We start from the raw sequence: 19,108 nt of genomic DNA, 5'->3' as shown, positions 1-19,108 counted from the left end.
TCATGACTATCTGAGAACAAAGCAAATTCAACATTTCCAGCCAACATGAGCTTTTTGTAATTTGGCAAGACCAGATGAAAATTAGACTATGCCAGGAAAACCTTCAGCTTTTGGAATTGCTAACCCTTTGTTAGTTTAACATATGTTGTTTCAGACTTACCTTAAAATTTTAGTAAAACTCCTCCTGTTATAGCAAGTCACATTTCCAGCAGTGTAAGTTCATTTTAAATTAGTAGTGAATAATATATACAGAAATCTCATTCATACCAAAAGCTAATTTAAAAATCAGTTACAAAGAAATCTGTTCAAAAAGACAATAAGTCAAGAGTCACTTCACAGAAAACTGAAACAAAAATAGGGTTAAAACTAGTGTTTGCCAGAAAGAAAAAAATTATTTTACTTTTCATTTCAGATAATTTCGCTTTTTCATACCCTTTGTTTTCAAGAGAAAGTATTTGACTGCTTGAATATTGTTGGCTCTTAGCTTTTGCATCTATGTTTTCCCCTTTTTCTTTCTTGAACTTTTTAAAAAAATTATTTATCAATCTTTTTCTTTCTTCCATCATGAAGAAGTAAATGCGCGCCTTGTGAATAGGTTGAGTGATAAAGTCATCAATCAGTCTTAGAAGGTTATGAGTATTTGTGCTGAGCTTTTTAGTGTTTACTACCAGTTAATATATCATAAACAATAGGATTTTAAATTTACAAATAAAATAATAAATTATATAAAGCAGATGCAGTTGCCTTTAACTGACAGTGAGAACTTACATCTTAAATCCAGGCTTTTTTTCCCTTCCCTGACCAGTAAATGGTAATGTATTAAAACCATGTGAGTGATGAATAAAAAATAATGCCTGGGGCTTCTGGAGGCTCTAAGTAATCTGCATTTCAAAAGAGACTGATGCCAGTCAACTGTATTTGTTTGAAGAGCAGCCAATAAAACAGACAGCATGGAAGAGATTTCAAGCAGGAATTACTGAAGATTCAGAGAAATGCCAGATTTTTTGTGACCAGGTAGTGGAATTGTTTTACTGGTTGCTACACACTGGTGCTTGGAAGAGATTAGGCAACTATAAAACCGTGGGGCAAATTAGGGAAATTGTCATCTGACAATGCACAATTCTTCAAACACACAGGCAATTCTTTAGATTCTCAACTGAATGTGCTCTGTGATTTGATTATGGGAGACTGGCTCTTATCTGGTCCCTCTTTTAATGCATTAGAGTGTCAGGTTGGAATACAATAGTTTTATTGTTCCAGGCAGTGGTGATAAGAAAGCAAAAGCTTTTTGAATAGCTCTGGTTAATATAAATGTACACAGAGCTCTAGTTTGAAGTACAGTATAAATCAGTGATGTGGCAGCAGAAGATCCCAGGAGTTTATTTCAGAAACCTGCCCTCACATGGGGAGGAAAACTGATTCCCACTGTAGCTGATGCTAAAGAGTCTCTGCCACGTGAAGGGTAGTGTAAGAAGATTATAGTGGCACAGTGACTAATACTAAAAATTCACAAAACATTGACAACAAAGATTCTGTTGCTTTGTGATGAATCTTATTTTATCACACTTATTATCTTGTCTACCCCATGTTTTGCCCACAGTGCTGCTCTTACAGATGGGAAGCAGCCAAATAGGAGATTTGGACGGACTTAGGAAGGGTCCTGTCCATTTTTTGTATCAGTTGCTGTTTGCAGCTATAACTGTGCAATTTTTGAGTGAATCCAGTGACAATACCAGTAGAACTGCCCATGCAGGTGAAATTGGGTGACTACTTAACTCATCAAGTGGACAATACTTAGTGAATAAGGCTGGAGTATCTTGTAAACTGGGGCAGAGGCCACATGTACAATAGGCAGACACGGTGCAGCTTCCTTATTAAACTTGGGGGTGGGTGAGCAAACCAATATGTGGAGCTTCTGTTGCTCCCAGGAGCTGGGGGAAGGGTGAAGAATTACTCATCTCTCTTTCTGCACATTCTGCACATTCTGTACCTCAAGAGACTTAACAGACTCACTTTTTATTCCCTGGCTATTTGTATGGTAACACCCTATGGCTGTTGTGCTGGTGCTCAGCCTGCTGCTGGCAGGTTTCAGATTTGTGTCTGAATTTTCCCAAAATTCACAATTACAGGACTTTACTTTGGACTAATGTCTAGTGTTTGGGCTTATTTTTTAAATTATATGACTTGGGTACTGTTGTCAGTACAAGTGTCAAAATTTTAGTCACCCAGGCACTGAAAGAAATTGATGATCTGGCAGAACATGTGTCATTCAGAAAATCCAGTGTGGATGGAGGTGAACTTCACCTCGATGACTTTGCTTCTGAGTGTTTTCCTTCATCTATGTCACTGCTGTTTTGTGCAGGATTCTTCAGAAGAAGCATCACAAAAAATGCAGTATACAAGTGTAAAAATGGAGGCAACTGTGAGATGGACATGTACATGAGGAGAAAATGCCAGGAGTGCCGTCTAAGGAAATGCAAGCAGATGGGCATGCTGGCTGAATGTATGTATACAGGTATTTGCATCATCCAGTCAGAGTGTGCATTACATACTGGATTTGCTGGAGTGGTCTGGTTTTGACAAAGTTATAAAAGATGTGGCAGGTGGAAGGCGTATGAAAGAAGATCCTGTGCCTGTGCATCAAACCCTGTTGAAAGACAAATGCACTTTTAAGCAGTGGGATTTACCTGGTCAGGGATGCCAGGGCATAAGAGCTGAGCAAATGGTGAAGGAAGGCCAGTCCTGCACTGGATGACAGCTCTTAGTCTGCTTGAGTGGGAAGGAGCAGGGGAAGTGGATCTATGGGAGACTCCCCAGGAGTCAGGGTTTTGCAGTGTTATGAAAGCCAGAGCAGGAAAGTCCTGGCACTTTTCTTTCCTCCTCTCTCTGGGGCTCCCCCAGTCAAGTTCTTGCTGGCCAAGTCCAAGTTTTGGCACATATACAATGCCATTTTCAAGAAAAGAGCGGGAGTGTCGCTAGCAGGAAGTTTCTGTGGACTTGCCAAATGTATGTTCCCAGACCTCACCCAGCAATCAGGCAAAGCTGGGTAAGGGCTGGCCCTTTTTTATAGTCTCATTAGCTTTTCTTATGCTGCTACAGATTTTCCTGCCTTGCATATAGGTACATAGGTAGACACATAGGTCTCCAGAAACAAACCCAATAAATTTTAATTATGTTGCATAGTAGAAGAAATATTCTATTCAGACTGACAGTTTATAAACGTTATTGAACTTCAAACTGGATAACTTTGAACAATGGGATATTGAAGTACAACTCTGAACATGTTTAAAGATCCTCTTTGAGTTATTGCACTATTTTTGTAAGCCTGCTCCTGAAAACTCTCTGTAAACATCTGCTTTTTGCCTTCCATGAATAAGACTGCAATTTATTCTTCTTGATGGCTCCAGTCACTTTAGCATACACGTATGTGTGAAATCAATTTAGCTTCATACAGGAAATTAATCTACTTGGAATTTTTAATATATTTCTATCCTTCAATCTAATCAGAGGATGCTATAGTAACTGTTTGTTATATGAGAAACAATAAGCTCCATCAATATTTTGAAGGTGTTGCCGGCATAATGTAATTAATCTTTCATTCTGCAAATTGAACAGGCTGCAAAGATCCTGAGATAGGATATATTCTTGTGCAATACATAAATATATGAGCAGACCCCACTTTGATGGAAGAACTCAATGCATTCTGCATTGTCAGAGGAAAATAACTCCCCTGTGGAGCTCACCCCTGATCCATTGCCTCAAAATTCTGAGGATCCAAAATAGCTTGAGTCACTCACTGCAGCAAAAACCCAACAACCCACTGCTGAAAAAATAAAACCAGGTCAGCGTAAATAATACTGACTGGGACCACATGAAACTTTTATGCTGGCCTATCATTTTCACAAGCTGGCACACGGGAAATAAAAGCCAGTGGGTGCTGCTGCCATTTGACTCTCTCCCTGCAATGGAAACACGGGGTATCTTGTGCTGCTCATGACTTAACCATAAGTGTGCTCCAATGCACTGCAATGAGGATGTTTGGCAAGGCACCATTTAATGGCTTTAAAGTAGGAGTGTGTTGTATAATTGCTTTTTGTTCAAGGCAATCTAGGACAGTAAAACATGAAACTTCTAGTAGTATAGGGCATTATTTGAAAAAATATGACTAGGAAATAAAAGGTTACCTTGAACTTTGTTTCACTTACTCATTTTGTAGGATTGTAATTGCAAGCTCTGTGAATTCTTTTTGCCGTCTGAACAAGGAGCTAAAGTATTATAAATATTTATGGCACAGATACTCAGCAATCTTTTTCCTGCCCTTTATGTGCAAACTACAGACAGACCAAAATTACTACCCATCAAGTTCAGTCATTTGCTGTCATTTGGATCTAAACTGAAAGTTTCTTGGGTGAAATGTCTACCTAGGGAAGACCCAGGTTCTGCCACTCTTCCTGGAATTTAATACCCATCAAAACCTAGCTATTGCTGAGCTAAAAAGTGATGTCCTGTCTCACACACAAGTTTTTCAGATTGCTTAAATGGAGCCAGAATAAGATATCAAGGTAATACTTAGTAGCAAGAAGCATAGGAAAAATCTGTCTTAATGCTTAAGGCAAATGTAAAGCAAATTTTCCCTAGGAAGGCAATAGACCAGATCCTAAGCTGGTGGAAAACAGCACAAGCCCATTAACAGCACCAAAGGATGCACTGAATAATTTAGAAAAAGAAACCTATGGTGCTGTGTGGCACCACAAATTACATGGCTCAATACCAATTATTATCTCTATCATTCCTATTCCCTCCTTTCAAGGTATTCTTTGCAGGTCTTATTTTAATCATGTAAATTTCCTCTTCTCTCAGCAGTTCAGGTAGGTCATTTTATATAGGGCTTAAACAGGAAATTAAAAACATTCACAACGAGATTCACTGGTTTCATGGTATCTTCCTCCACATCATATACTCACTGAATGAGCCTCTTTTCCTGCTCTGCATTTTTAAAGGTGAAGAATGGGAAGAGAGAAGGAGAGAAAGAAAGAAAGAAAAAGAAAGAAAGAAAGAAAGAAAAAGAGAAGTCCTGTGCTTAAAATAAAGGTTTAATTTTAGATTAATACTTAGGTATTTTCTTTTTCATTTGTGATTTCTGACTGTCTTCAACAGATTGTGTAGGCTACCTATTGTTCCCTTCTTTTGTTAGAACAAGAAAATTGATAGTTTTTCGGACATCCAAACAAGGATGCTTCCTAGTTCAAGGTACTGAAATGTAGTCTAGAACAAAAAAAAACCAAAAAAGAACAAAAAACCCCAAAAAAACAAACAAAAAAACCCCAAACAAATAAACCCCCCCCCAAAAAAAACCAAAAAAAAAAAAAAAGAGAAGAAAAAATCCCACACCACAAATTCAAAAATCCTTTTTAGCAAGTCAAATCCTATAACAAAATCAGGGCTTTATGCACTCCTATAATACAATGAAAAGCAAAATAACAAGACCATCTGGGTAACTTCTTAATTACATTTTAAAGGTACTTTTGCCAATCTGACTTACTTCTGAGTTGACATTTTCAGCTGTTGGCCTACCAGTGAGGTAGTAAAGGCTGAAGCCCGGGAATCCCCTCTTCTGTGTGGGCTTTCTTTCCAAAAAATTGGGCACAACAGACCTAATATTGCTTAAGGATTGTTGAAAATATCCAAAGCCTTTCATGTAAGAACAGCTGCACCTCCATCACTGTTTTGGATCAGAGCAAAAAAGCATTATTTTGATGACAGTCTTCCAGTTGTTCCTATTCTTTGTACTTTGGTTCAGGTCTTGGAGCACAGGAAAGGCTTTTCTCTTCTGTAAAACTGAAACAAAGGCACAATCCAGCATATCCCCCTCACTAATGAGATTTTTGCCTGTAAGAATAGGTTAGACCTGGTCCAAAGCAAGACCCCTGACATGCTCAGTGTGTGGATTCTTGCTCTGCAGATAAGCTCCATGTGGGGTAGACTACTCATGGAGTGTGCCTAGCTTGTCTCAGCAGACTCACATCCAAAGATAATGACACATGCAGGAGATGATCTGCATGGGTAAGAGGGTTGTTGGTGTAAGGGGCATTCATGGGCATGTCTAAGTACCTCTTCAGTGCCTCAGGCATGTATAAATCCAATTGCTTTGTGCTGCATTATGTGTCCTAGGTCTCCTAACAGAGATACAGTGCAAGTCAAAAAGGCTAAGGAAAAATGTAAAGCAGCCCCCAGATCAGACAGTCAGTGAAGACAACGAAGGCCATGATGTGAAACAAGTAACTTCTACAACCAAAATATATAGGGTAAGAGAATTCTTGTAATAGTTCATTACTGGTGATGTGATTTTTGTTAAGTGCATCTAGCACAGTGATGTAAGGGTATTGAAAACCCTCTGGAGTTACCTGTGTTGATTAAAACTTTGTCTTCCAGTAAGTCAAGGAAATACCTTGAGTGTAGATGTAGTTCTGATATTTTTAGTCAAAACCCTGTAAAGCATCTGTAAGATCCATGCAGTATTTTTTCTGTGGTACATATATCACATACATTGAGGTGTGATATTAAAACTTGAACATACCTACTTATTTGCTAATCATCTCATTATTTCTGATAATTAACCACACAAACCTGTGCAGTTTAAAAACATTATGCACCTCTCTTCTGTACACTTCTGTAAAAGCCTCAGTGACAAGAAAACCTCTTATCTCCTTAGTCTCCAAATGGTGAAAAATGGATGTATAGCTTTTGCCTACAGCAGGAGATGTTACATCATTACTATGACTGCATTTCAGGATGGGCTTTTTTTTTTTTTTTTTTGCCAGTATAGGAGAAAGTAGAACTTACCCCAGAGCAGCAGAAACTTCTTGATTATATTATGGATTCATACAGTAAACAACAAATACCCCAGGAGGTGTCAAAAAAACTGGTAAGTATATTGACAAATTCATTTTTGAAATGCTGATAATGAAGTGAGGATTATAAGGCAAAAAATATTTATAGTCAGCATAAGCAGGTGTAGTAAGTAGAGCAAACTGTGGGCTTACACTTTAAGTATGCTGAAAGTGGGGCAGAATCTCTCCCATTCAGTCAACAATTAGACCACATCTTTGTGAAACTTAAGTGTTTAGAAAAATCTTTCAACTCTAGAGTAAGATTCCTATGATCAAATCTAACCTTTGCTGATTGGAGCTTTGTTTTTTCCATTGTAGGCAGTGATTTGATTTTGACTTGCTGTCAAGCTTCCTTTCCTGTAAAGACACCAGCCTGGAATCTTGAAAATATTTTTTAGAGTAAAAGACACTGTCTACTTCTTATGTTGCCTTCCAAAATACTTGGTTTTGACAACATTGGAGACAAATTACAGTGTTTGGCAGAACTCTTGCCTGGTCCAGTCTAATAGTTCTTGTATTTTATGCTCCTAAAAAGGAAATGTCAGTGAAAATTAACAGATTTTGTTTGGTTTGATTTTCAACAGTTGAATGAGGAATTCAGCGCTGAAGGAAATTTTCTGATTTTAACAGAAATGGCCACCAGTCATGTGCAGGTTCTTGTAGAATTCACTAAAAAACTACCAGGTACATCCAGGGTCTTGGGGAAATATTTGTTATTGAAATGCTTACATGCCTTTCTGTTGCCTTTTGGAAAGCTTTGCATATATTTTAAAGGCTATTTAAAAATGCCTGATCATTCTATTCACTGTTTAGATATCATATAAAGAAAAGGTGCCTTCTGCTCAGAAGAATAGCAGACTGAACAGTCCAAACTCTACTACTCCAAGATGTGGCACCCTTTAGCTGTTGACAGAGAAAATGCTCAGAGAAGGGATTGTGTCTGTAGAGATATTTTAGTTTTATATATTGCTGCAGTGCCAAATAGTCTGCCTCTAAATTACCACTAACACTTGCTAGACTCTACTTGATTCCCTTTGCTGCCTTTCTAGCAATGCCTCCAGGTTATAACACCCACTGAATTGTGAGTGCCACACAAGAACTTTCTCTAGTTGGTGTCACCAATATTTATGGTCCTTGCACAGTGTGTTATGGACAAGGGCTGAAAATCTGAGTTTATTAGCATTTTTTTAACTCTCAAGTTCGTGTTACCTCCAGACTGAACACTGGGCATATGGTAGGCACCCTTAACTAAGGAAGGTGCATTGTAACACTGAAAGCAGCATGGCAGTGGGAAAGGACTGTAGAGAGCTCTGGTGGAAACACAACAGAAGATGTTATGGAGCAGTATCAGGTTAGACAAAATTGTCACTATTGGTTATGCACCACCTCACTTTGCTTACCCTCAAAAAGTACCATGAACACTGAAATATGTGTGTAATCCTCATAAACTTTGGGGAGGTTCAAATCAGTGTCATGTGCTGAAGTCCAGGTTTGAATGTCTGCAGCACTTAGCAACCCTACTGACACCAACATCGAGGTTATGCCGATGTGTGGTGCCTCAGATGCAGGAATTGCAGGACAAAAGAAGTGGGAACTGCTTCTTTTGCTGTCTGATTTGTCTCTAATGTGTCCTCAGGCTTCCAAACCCTTGATCATGAAGACCAGATTGCTTTGCTGAAGGGCTCAGCAGTAGAAGCCATGTTCCTCCGTTCAGCTGAGATCTTCAGCAGGAAGCTTCCTACGGGACACACTGTCCTTCTAGAAGAAAGAATTCGCAATAGTGGTAGGTACTTGGTCAATGAGGCAAAACCAAACCACGCCATTCCACTTCTGTGTCAGTCTTTGGCCCTTGGGAAGCTGGTATGATTGTTTAGTAGCATTGATAGATTTATCTGAATGCTCTTTACTTAACTAGAACAAATCTAACTGAGCCTTGAGTCTAAAGTTCACAAGGTAAAGGATCCTTTACAAGTACCTTGCAACTTTTATGAATAATGCTACATCAAATAAACCTAGTGCATGTCTCCAGTGATAAGAATGAAAGAATGATGAAGAAGAACTATTACCATTTCAAATTGTTCACATAAAGTGTTGGTAATGATGCTTTCAAAGACAATCCCCATAAGAAGAAAAGAAAAAAAATATTTTAGGATGTTACTGAAGGTGACCGAAGGCAAGCACCTATTCTTAGGGTTGTTCTGGTAAAACTGAATCACACTGAACAAGGTGCATAGAAGAATTATAAATACAGCATGTTCTGAGTATGTTTTTTGCTTCTTAAGGTCCATTGAAAGCTCAGTGACTCTGATAAGTTCCATTGGTCCTAGACATAAATTGTAATAATTATGAGAAGCCAAATGGGACTAGATATTGTTTGTTACTTAGAGCAGGAGAAGTTGTGTTGTACATTGTTATGCATTCTTTGTTCTCCACCAATACAATACCGAATGTTTTGCCTTTTCCTGTATTGGCCAGCAAGCTTCATCTAATCCTCAGATACCTATCAATGAATATTCAAAGGGATCAACAATTCTGAATGAGTCAGTCTATAGATTCTGCCTTCTGACTTTCCTTTTTAACGATCAGAAGGAGAGGAGACAGAAGAACATGTAACCATTAGTCATGGGAATGGGCTTGAACTCGGTTCAGAAAGAACTACTGATGTAAGCAAAATTAAGCCAATGCTTACATATTTGATTCACTGAAAAGGTTCAGAAAACTTGAGAATAATTCACTGGCTGACCATATGTATTTATTCTGGCTTAGCACTCTCATTTATAACTAGTAGTTTTTTCTATTTCTTTCATTTTCATTGATTATAAGAGGGTTCTATTTGATGGACTGGAAACAGTGACTTCCAGAGTGATATGAATAGCTTCTGGTTCAGGTTCTGCAGGCAGAGAAGTGTGCCAAGAAGGCCAGATATGTTTCCTGGAAACTGTAATGAGTTGTCACATATCCAAATGTCTTCATTAAGAGATTTTTTTTACTGGATTATAACCCACATGTTTGATAAAAATAGCTTTTAGAGAAATGAATCCATATGGCAACATGATTACTGAAAGCTTCTCTTCTCTAATCTGTAGGAGTATGAAGCTTCTTTGTTCCAGGTATCAACTGTTCATTTAAAAAAAACCCAAAAGCAAGAAATACTTTAATCCAGAACATTGCATAAGCCCTTATGTCATACCAATAATTTTCCTTAGTCATAATTTTAAAATATTCTGTTAATTCTCTGCAGCTATGAGATCCAGATGAGATGCAATATTACCTTTTACAAGTTTGTGCTTGACTTCATGATAATACAACTGGCTGGAATACTACATTGTATCCTGCCTTAGTATTATTTGCCTGTCATGTTGCAGAATTAAAAAAAAAACCCAAACATTTTGTGCAAAACAATTTAGAAGAAATTTGTGTAGAAATTTCAAGACAAGTAAAAAATGTGGTATATTTCCTGCAATTCTTTTTTTTCTGTGGGGAAAAACTCCAGGGTAAATTAAAAGCAAATTCTTAGACCAAAAACCCAGGATGAATAGTTCCCAAGAAATGAAACAGAATAACTTTTTAAACCTCTGTGTGTGTATAAATACAAATCTTCTTGCTCTTGGGAGAAGCTTTCTGAAACGTCCTCCCTCAAGCCAGGATCAAGTTGAAGACATAAGAGGAAATTCTGATGTTAGAACTTCCCCCTCCATGTATTACAAAAGGCTAATGTATTATCCAGCTTACTGCTGCTGACTGCATTTTTTCCTTCTATTAATAGCCAGAATAAAATAACTCATATATTTTATTTCTCTACTTAGTGCAAATTCAAGACTACTTTAAAATATCTTCCTTTGCTGCATTTAATGGGGCTGTGACAATAAAAAAAGCAGCTTGTAAATCTTTGCATTTCTAGTTTAATTACTGCTACTGGACCTACTTGACTTTTAAATAAACGAAACTTTGAAATAGTTTTAAAATATCTACTACAGAAATAGCTTATTTTTGCAGTTTAAATCCTCATTCTTTTCATGTGTCAAAGTTCAAACCAAATGAAGGAAAGACATCCAAATTCTTCTGTTATCATTGTTTACACATACAGCTTTCAATGTTATCTCAATAATATGCAATATAAATTACAGCAAAATAAAATATTACAAATATTCAATATTAAAATATTAAATATTATGCACCCCTGAATGTCATAGAACTCAACACCAGGGCTCTAGGTTTCACAGTAGCCTGTACCAAATGTGACATTAGAATAGAAACGTAAACAATCTTTTCCAGTCTTAACCAGTAAGGGCAAATGCTACTAAAAGCTGCAGCTGCCCATTATCATGTTATAGACTGGCCCAAGAGACAAGAACGGCCAGAAGAGATTAAACCCCTCTTTTTCCATATAGCCTCACTGGAAAACAAACAAATAAACACAGAAACAAAAAAGGCTAAATGCAGCAAACTGAAAGATGCAAAGACAATAGAGAGCCTCAGAAGAAATTCAGTGATGGCTGAGTGGGAGTTTGAAAATCAAGTTTATAGGTAACAAATGAAAAACAGCATCAGGATTATTTATGGCTCCTAGTGAGGTCCTAAACATTGTCATGCCAGCAGCCATAAGTTATTGCTGTTAGTCAGAATTTCTGTCTGTATATTTTTAGGTACAGACTAATGTCTAAATATCACAGAAGTTCTATTGTCAAGCTTTGATGCCTGTATCCATAAAATCAGGGAGGGTGGTGGTGATTCTGCCTAAAAGTCACAAGCTGTCCAGCATTCTGTCACCTGCCACCATGTCCACTTTGAAGCTGCTCTCATCTATTAATATTTATGCCTTCTCTGGTCTGCTTGTATGGAATGTTTGGGGTTTTTTTTTTCTGATAAAGAAGTCAGAGATCTGGTGGTGATGACCTTTGAGCATTATCAGCATTCAATTTAATTCTCATGCTGATGAGGCATATTTTTATTTCTCAGCTTGTGCATATTGCTCAAGTCCTGCTGCACCTCAGAGACTGCCTTTGTATGAGCCCTGATGGTCTTTCTCCACAAGCCATTAGGAAAATTCTTGCATTAGGTGCTCCTGTGACTGAAATCCTCTCCTACACACCCTAATATTGAGACTTAATGAGAAATACAGACTTTTTAAATTTAATGTTACTGAGATTTGTTGCCATTTACTCATCTTATTTGATGCTTCACTATGCATATACCATATTCTGATTGACTCATTCTGTGAAAGGCTGACATTCTAGTAATTTAATGCTTGGTGTTTTTCTGTTATTTATAAAGTAAATTTTCCCCATTTCCGAGCATTATACTATTTTTAAAAAACAGAGCTGAGATACAGAAATTTTTCTCTGTGAGGATTTTTAGTTTTGCTAAAGATGCCAGGTTTCAGTAGTCATGAAAAGACTGATTTTTATTTCGTCACTTTACTCTACAGAGCAGTTCTAGGAATTTGAGTATTGGGAAATAAAATACTGATATTGACCGAAAGGGAAGAACCTGGACCCAAATTTTAAGTTGGCAGCAGGACCTCTGACATTGTGAAACACACTGTTGTCTTCCTGGATGGGTTACAGGTGCTGAAGTACACTCAGATCCAAGGGAAAAAAATAAATAGCCGCACTTTCAAAGCATTGGCAAGAGGCCACCTTTTCCCATTGAATGTGGGATACAAAGTTCCCACTGATTTGGATAAGAGGCTCCTGCAACCAAAAGCAAAGCTTGATATTGGAGCATGGATACCTAATAACTTCCATTGCCCTTGTTTTTTATAATTTGGTTATTAGTACTGAGCAAGAGTGGTGCTTCAAACCCCTCTTGTGCTGGGGTTTGTGCAGAGAAACAAAATGATCTGTACTGACCAAAGTGTCTAACCCTCCAAATGGTCATGTGCATCCTTGTGGAAGGACACATCATCCTGTGACTCAAGGCAAAACTGGCACACTGCCCAAAACATTAAGAAATTTAGACCACTCTAAATTGCAAAAGATAGGAAAGATCTTTTCTGTTCACATACCTTTCCTGCACAATCTACCACATTGAGTCATCCAGTTCTAGGTACCTGAAGACCAATTAAAATTATTTAAATCATATCTACACAATAAATCTATACCCATGAAAGCAAAAACAGATGCCAGCAACCCAATCTCTTTTATTCTGCATAAGTGTGTTTCTTCAGGCCAAAAACATTTTCAGACTCTGCCTAGGAAGACCAGCTAGAGGCAGTGCAGATGCTGCTACTGTGTGCCAGACCACATTTCTCTCTTGTCTGCAGGCCCTCAGGCCACTGCTATAGGAGGGTATGTGGAAAAGGTTATTTGTACCCTCCTTACAGGCTTGGTTTGTTTTTTTTGGTTTTTTTGGTGGGTTTTTTTAACTAAGGTGTCTTTGCTTGCAATCATGACTTGCCAGAGGTCCTACAGATTGCTTTAAAGAAGATGGGGGTTTGGTAGTTGGTTGTGAGTTCTGCTCAACATATGCTAAGTCTCATTTAAGTTGGCCATTTAAGCCCTACAAGATAATGGCAGACAGAAAAGATTGTGCCCATGCTCTGGTGTATCTTCTCTCCTGGCTGGATTTTCCCCTGGCTTAGCACTCATCATTGCAGGGGTGAGTTTGGTCAGTGTTTAAAGCACCATTTATGCATTTGAATGGCTTAGAAGGGAGAGCTAATAAGCAGCATGAAAAACAATTCTGGTAGATGGAATAATGTGAAAGATAAAATGTAAGTTTGTGAGTAATTAGAATATTTTATTTGCATAAAGCAGCCACTGATATACCCTTGGCTTCATATTCACTGATGTTTAAATGTTTATAAAGAATAAATGATCTCTATCTATATTAATAACACAGTGTTAGTTACTGTTAATTAGCATTTACTCTCAAGCTTTCTTCTTGCAATAGATTACTTATTCAGATTTGCAACACAGCTAAAGTAGAAGAGAGAATGCTGCCTCAAAAAGCTGGCAATACTGACCTGATATCACAGTAAAGACACATATTCAAGGGTTTTCTTAAACAGATAATTATTCATGGCCTGAAACTGCAAATCTTATATCAGGTATCAGTCATCTTACCTTTAAGGAGTAATCATAGCAACAAAACTCAGAAAAAGACAAGGTCTAAAGTAATACCGGGCCTTGAACTACAGATGGGGAGGAACTTGTGCAAGTAAGGGATGTTGAATGAATGATGTCCATGGGTTTAAATCTGCTCTAGTTTGATGCTGCAAAGGTGCACTCAGTAAAGCCTGTATTTCCCAGTGACCACACTTGGGTTTACAGCCAGACATGCATGAACACAGTGAAATAATCAAATGATCTGCAGCATCTTCTGCAGATGGCTGAGTTGGGTTAGATAGGAATTTGTATAACACAGAAAAATGCCCAGTGACATGTGAGGGATAAGCATGTTCTTACTGCCATAATGCTGCATGAAACAAGGTTTTTGAAACCTTTTTGAAGAAAGTTAGGAAGGAGGCACTATTAGCAGTGACCAGGAAGCTCTGCCTGCCTGACAGCACTGTGCAGGGCTCTCATCTGATCTAAATATAGAAGGTAAGGTGGAACTAACTTTTCTGTTCTCAATGAGGCCAGAAATATAATTTCATTGATTTTTTTTTTTTTTTTCACTTTTGAGCTATAACTTGTAGTAATGATTTGGGAAAATCATGTAACTCACTTCTCTAGCCTTTCCAGTTACAAGCACCAAATCACCTTTAATTCTCGTTCTGATAATCTGAAGTGGCAACATCTCATACAGTAGCTAGGGAAACAAAAAGTAAGAACTATAAACATCTGTTTCCTGTGTTTCCTCGCTGTTTGCGGTTTGGTTTTTTTTCTTTCTGCTGGAGTTTATTAAATCCAAGCCGAAGCTTTTACAATCACATTAGAAAACAGCCCCCTCTTGTGACGGAAAAGCAATTTGTGTAACGTGCATGCAGAAAGATGAACTAATAGCAGGGAAACTTCAGCTTAGGCGGGATGACAGCAAAACTACTAAGATAAAAGATTCCATTATCCTAGTTCCAAAATTGCTCATTTTTTACGGATTTTTTCATAACTGTCTTGTGACGTATATCAGTTTAAAGATTTTTAAGTTCTGTTCTCCCTAGGAGAAGTGGTAAATCTCATGCTTTGCTCAAACATATAATTCCTACATATGATTACAAACATGTAATTTATAATTCCCTTTCATCTCTATGGTTTTGTTTTATTTCTCTCTTTGCATTACACTAATGCAGAGTTTCAGAGTTTCACTCTGCAGTAATTTCATTTGATTTCACATCTATACTCATTTTTTGCTTCACCCTTCCTTTTCTAATGTTAGTTTAGAAGCTCTCTGGGCAGGGATTGTTTCACTACATGCTTAGGCATTGTTTGGAGCAGTGAGGATGTGAATTTAGGTCCTCACTAGCTTTTCCATATCCTGTTTGCCAGCACAATTTTCATCCTACTTCTGCTATATAGACAATAGGATTTGAGGAGTTTGGAGTCACCAAAAGCAATAAATTAATCCAGCTGAAAGCTGGCCTGACCTTCAAAAGAAAAAAGAGAAAAAAACCCTCTAAATTATGAATATAAGAAACAAGTGATGGGAGTCAGTCACAGCCCATTTCCTACCATTTCTTGTTTCCTGTCAAGATGATTGTGCCCAGTGGCACAATACCTTGCACAGGGACTTCTAAAAATATCAAGTTTGTCTTAGACTTTTCTTTGTCTTAGACTTTTCTCATGTTGCTGCTGAGCTATTCACTTCCATGAAAGGAATTCATTTGCTCTGCTTTAGGGCCCAGCTTTTCACTTCTTTTTTTTCCTACTTTCATGCAAACTCTAAGACTTTGGCATTCCATATATATGTGCTACTTACATATTATAAGGAACCTTGGCATTTCAAACCACCCAAGAGGGAGACAGGTGGTGCCCCAAAAGTTAGCAATAACAGGTATTAAAAATTTAAAGTAGTTAATGCTGATGACTAACAACATAAGCCTCGCAGCACATTAGGTGCTATGACTATTGTTTGCCCTGTAAGAAGGGCCAGCTGTATTACTAACTTCTACAGGACAAGCTGACCCACATCATATATATCCCTTTAATTGACTTAGTAGTATTGAACTCATCAAGGAAACAAGATTTGTGGTTTGTAATCTGAAGTGAACATAGGTTGCTCATGCCATGTGTTTAAAAACATGACTCAGCCATGAAATAAACCACACCCTACAAGACCATTCCTTCACTATTGGGACACACAACTATTCCACTGCTTAAAGTAAATTCACTGCCACAGCAAAATGTGACTGTTTCATAGCTGAGTCAAGTGACTTCATGTTTCCTTTCTTTGAGTTCCACATGCTGAGTTTCAGTTTGAATTTTGCCTACTGGGGGCACTCCAAACCTCACTAGTCCTGGACTGCAGCTTGGTGTTGTACACAACACTCAAACCCACATTAATTCACATGGTTTCCAAAGGAAGTTATAAAGACTTCTCTTAGAACCACTCAAAATTAAGATTAAATGTACAAGAGATCCTATGGCCCTCATCTGTGGGAACTGAGGAGGTTCCCATCCTTTCAGGCAAGGAAGGCCAAAAGGTTCTTGCTGCAGAACCACTGGTTTGGATGTCGACACTGCTTCAGAGCTGCAAGCAGCTGCTGTCAATAGCTTCATGTCTGCTCTGAGTGACTCACATATCATTTAAAAGAGGAATAATTTTGATGTCACAGAACTTCTCTTTTACACCAAAGAGCAGGATGGAGTGCATCTGTAATTTAAGGCTAACTAAGAACATTGTGACCTGATGACAAAGTCAGCAAGAAGAAGTCCCATTGGCATGCCTTAATTTGGAAACCCCAAAGGCTTCTGCTGATGGTGAGAGAATCACATGATCCTATTCTGAAATAGGCCTGGATTTTAGCTATTTTTGGCTCTGTGTTTTATAATACATTATTTTATGCTTTAAGGTAGTAGTAGTTGCAAGCAAGTTGATCTTGGACTACAGGTAATCCTAGACCTAATGAACGTTTCAGGCTACATAAAAGGAGTAATTAAGTGACTTTATGGAGACAACTGAAGCAATTGCCCAAGGCAGTTGGCTTTAGAGTTGGGCTGGAATTAAACCATACACCCTGAGAGGTTTCCACATAACTAATGCAGAGACAGGGAACACAGGGTCTGCTTCGCAAAGAGGATTATCAGTAGACAAGGAAACCACCTATGAGACTTGTCCTGAAGAGCCAGATGGACAAATCTGCAGAGTGAAATGAATTGTTTGAAAAAAAGACTTTGAAACCATGCAAAAAGAAATTTCCAGTGTTGGTCTGTGTCTAGTTTGCTCTGGAAAACAAGGATGTGCTTGCATTTCAGTAACTAATTGTCTTGCATCATGATTTCTTCAGTAGATTTCTCCCACCAAGACAGTCAATATGAAATATGAAATAATTGCTGTGTAGCAATAAACCAGAGTGCTTCAATAATTAAGACATACTATAACTATTCTTTCATTCTCACAGGTATCTCAGATGAATTCATAACTCCCATGTTTAATTTTTATAAAAGCATTGGAGAGCTGAAGATGACACTGGAAGAATATGCACTGCTCACAGCCATAGTTATCCTGTCTCCAGGTAACTTCTCATCCAGAATTAAATATTAGTGGTTCTGGAAAGAAAGCATGAGGAGCAAACATGAGATTTGTAAAAACTTACATTCTACACGGAGTAAGTGCATGTGCATGCTCATTCTGTACATTCAGTTGTTAAACCAGAAAAAAAGCACAGAAATACAAACTCCAAATGTCCTGCTACACTATTTGGTTTTGAGTACAAGGAAGAAATTGCTTAAATAATGTGCTTTTAAAAATTACAGGTATCTCTTCACTGCTTAGCAAAACAGGTTTCTTCCTTCAGAAAACCCCAGATGTGGCTACATGCACATCATCACTGACCACTGTGAAATGCCACATATTTTAAAGGGAAATTGGGAAGCCCTATAACTTAGAATAACTTAGAGTATGGCAATTGAGGTCTTCAGACTTTGTTGGGAGGTTTCCAAACCAGGTTTCATCAAAGATGGGAAGATGAAGCATTTCCATCACTCTTTGAGTCAGTATGTCTCAGGAAATTTTTTTACACCAAAAATCCCATCCTTCTCCTCCCAATCCAAGTATCCAAACATGTTTCCATATGAACAAAATAAAAATACAAGTATTTTCTAACAAGGAAATTTAATCTGAGGATGAAGATGTTTGATTTCACCCTGGTGACCTGCTTTTACACTCTTCTCTTCTGGCTAAATTCCCCAGGAGTACTACACCTCCAAGAACTTAGGGTATTGCTCAGTTTTTGAAATTTATCGCACGACATACTCTGGTGCAGAACCACATGGAGAGATGATGATAGAACTCCAGCGAAACATTGCAGAGTTAAAATACTTCAGTTTTTGAGAAGTTAAAAGTTTTTTCTCGCTAGAAGTAGGACGCTTACATGAAAACCCTAAAGCAAAAATACAGCATTAAACATTTTTATTTCCTATTAATTTGAAAATAAATGTTCCTTGTAGGTATGAACATCAGTGGCCAGTGTAAATATTTGAATATTTTTATTTTAACTTATCGGTGTAAATATTTGCAATGTATCAGAGCATATATTTGCTGATCACTTTTTTTCTTTAAAACCATAATTAGATCGACAATACATAAAGGACAGAGATTCTGTGGAAAGGCTTCAAGAACCACTGCTGGATATTCTACAAAAAGTCTGCAAACTTCACCACCCAGATAACCCTCAACACTTTGCATGCCTTCTGGGCCGTCTCACAGAATTACGGACATTTAACCATCATCATGCAGAGATGCTGATGTCATGGAGAGTGAATGATCACAAATTCACACCTCTTCTCTGTGAGATCTGGGATGTGCAGTGATGGATACTTCTTTATTTTATTTTAGGAGAAATATCTTTTTAAAGGACCGCATAGCACTTGTTTTCATAGAGAAGTTCCCACAGTGCATTATATTTTCTTTACTGCATTTTTATAGCAACATACCATGGATTCATAAAAGTCATTTTGTCCACTATACACAGAATATTGTATAGCTATCAGATCCTCACACGTGAGTATAACTTTTCCTGTATTTATATCCTCTGACCAGAAAGAGCCCACCAGGTCTTCAGAGGAACGCAATTAATTCCTGCTGCAATTAAGCTGATTGCAGTAACTGTTCCTCTG

General features: G+C 37.8%; 1 protein-coding gene across 2 annotated transcripts in view; it reads left to right on the top strand.

Moving 5' to 3' along the window:
- Positions 1 to 19,104, top strand: part of NR1H4 (nuclear receptor subfamily 1 group H member 4) — a 30,566-nt gene extending 11,462 nt beyond the window's left edge. The window contains exons 3-9 of one of the 2 annotated variants that reach the window (XM_059847878.1): positions 2,363 to 2,515; positions 6,172 to 6,305; positions 6,827 to 6,925; positions 7,475 to 7,574; positions 8,527 to 8,673; positions 17,392 to 17,505; positions 18,564 to 19,104. In XM_059847878.1, coding sequence (XP_059703861.1) covers positions 2,363 to 2,515; positions 6,172 to 6,305; positions 6,827 to 6,925; positions 7,475 to 7,574; positions 8,527 to 8,673; positions 17,392 to 17,505; positions 18,564 to 18,802 — 986 coding nt within the window. In that variant the 3' untranslated portion in view covers positions 18,803 to 19,104. The remainder of the gene's footprint in view (positions 1 to 2,362; positions 2,516 to 6,171; positions 6,306 to 6,826; positions 6,926 to 7,474; positions 7,575 to 8,526; positions 8,674 to 17,391; positions 17,506 to 18,563) is intronic. The other variant, XM_059847879.1, reaches the window with a different exon arrangement.
- Positions 19,105 to 19,108: the final 4 nt, after the last annotated feature.

This window comes from Haemorhous mexicanus, chromosome 5 (assembly GCF_027477595.1).
Source record: "Haemorhous mexicanus isolate bHaeMex1 chromosome 5, bHaeMex1.pri, whole genome shotgun sequence".
In the NCBI taxonomy this organism is placed as follows: Eukaryota; Metazoa; Chordata; class Aves; order Passeriformes; family Fringillidae; genus Haemorhous; species Haemorhous mexicanus.
The sequence above is the reverse complement of the archived record's forward strand: the minus strand, read 5'-3'. Positions and strand labels throughout refer to the sequence as shown.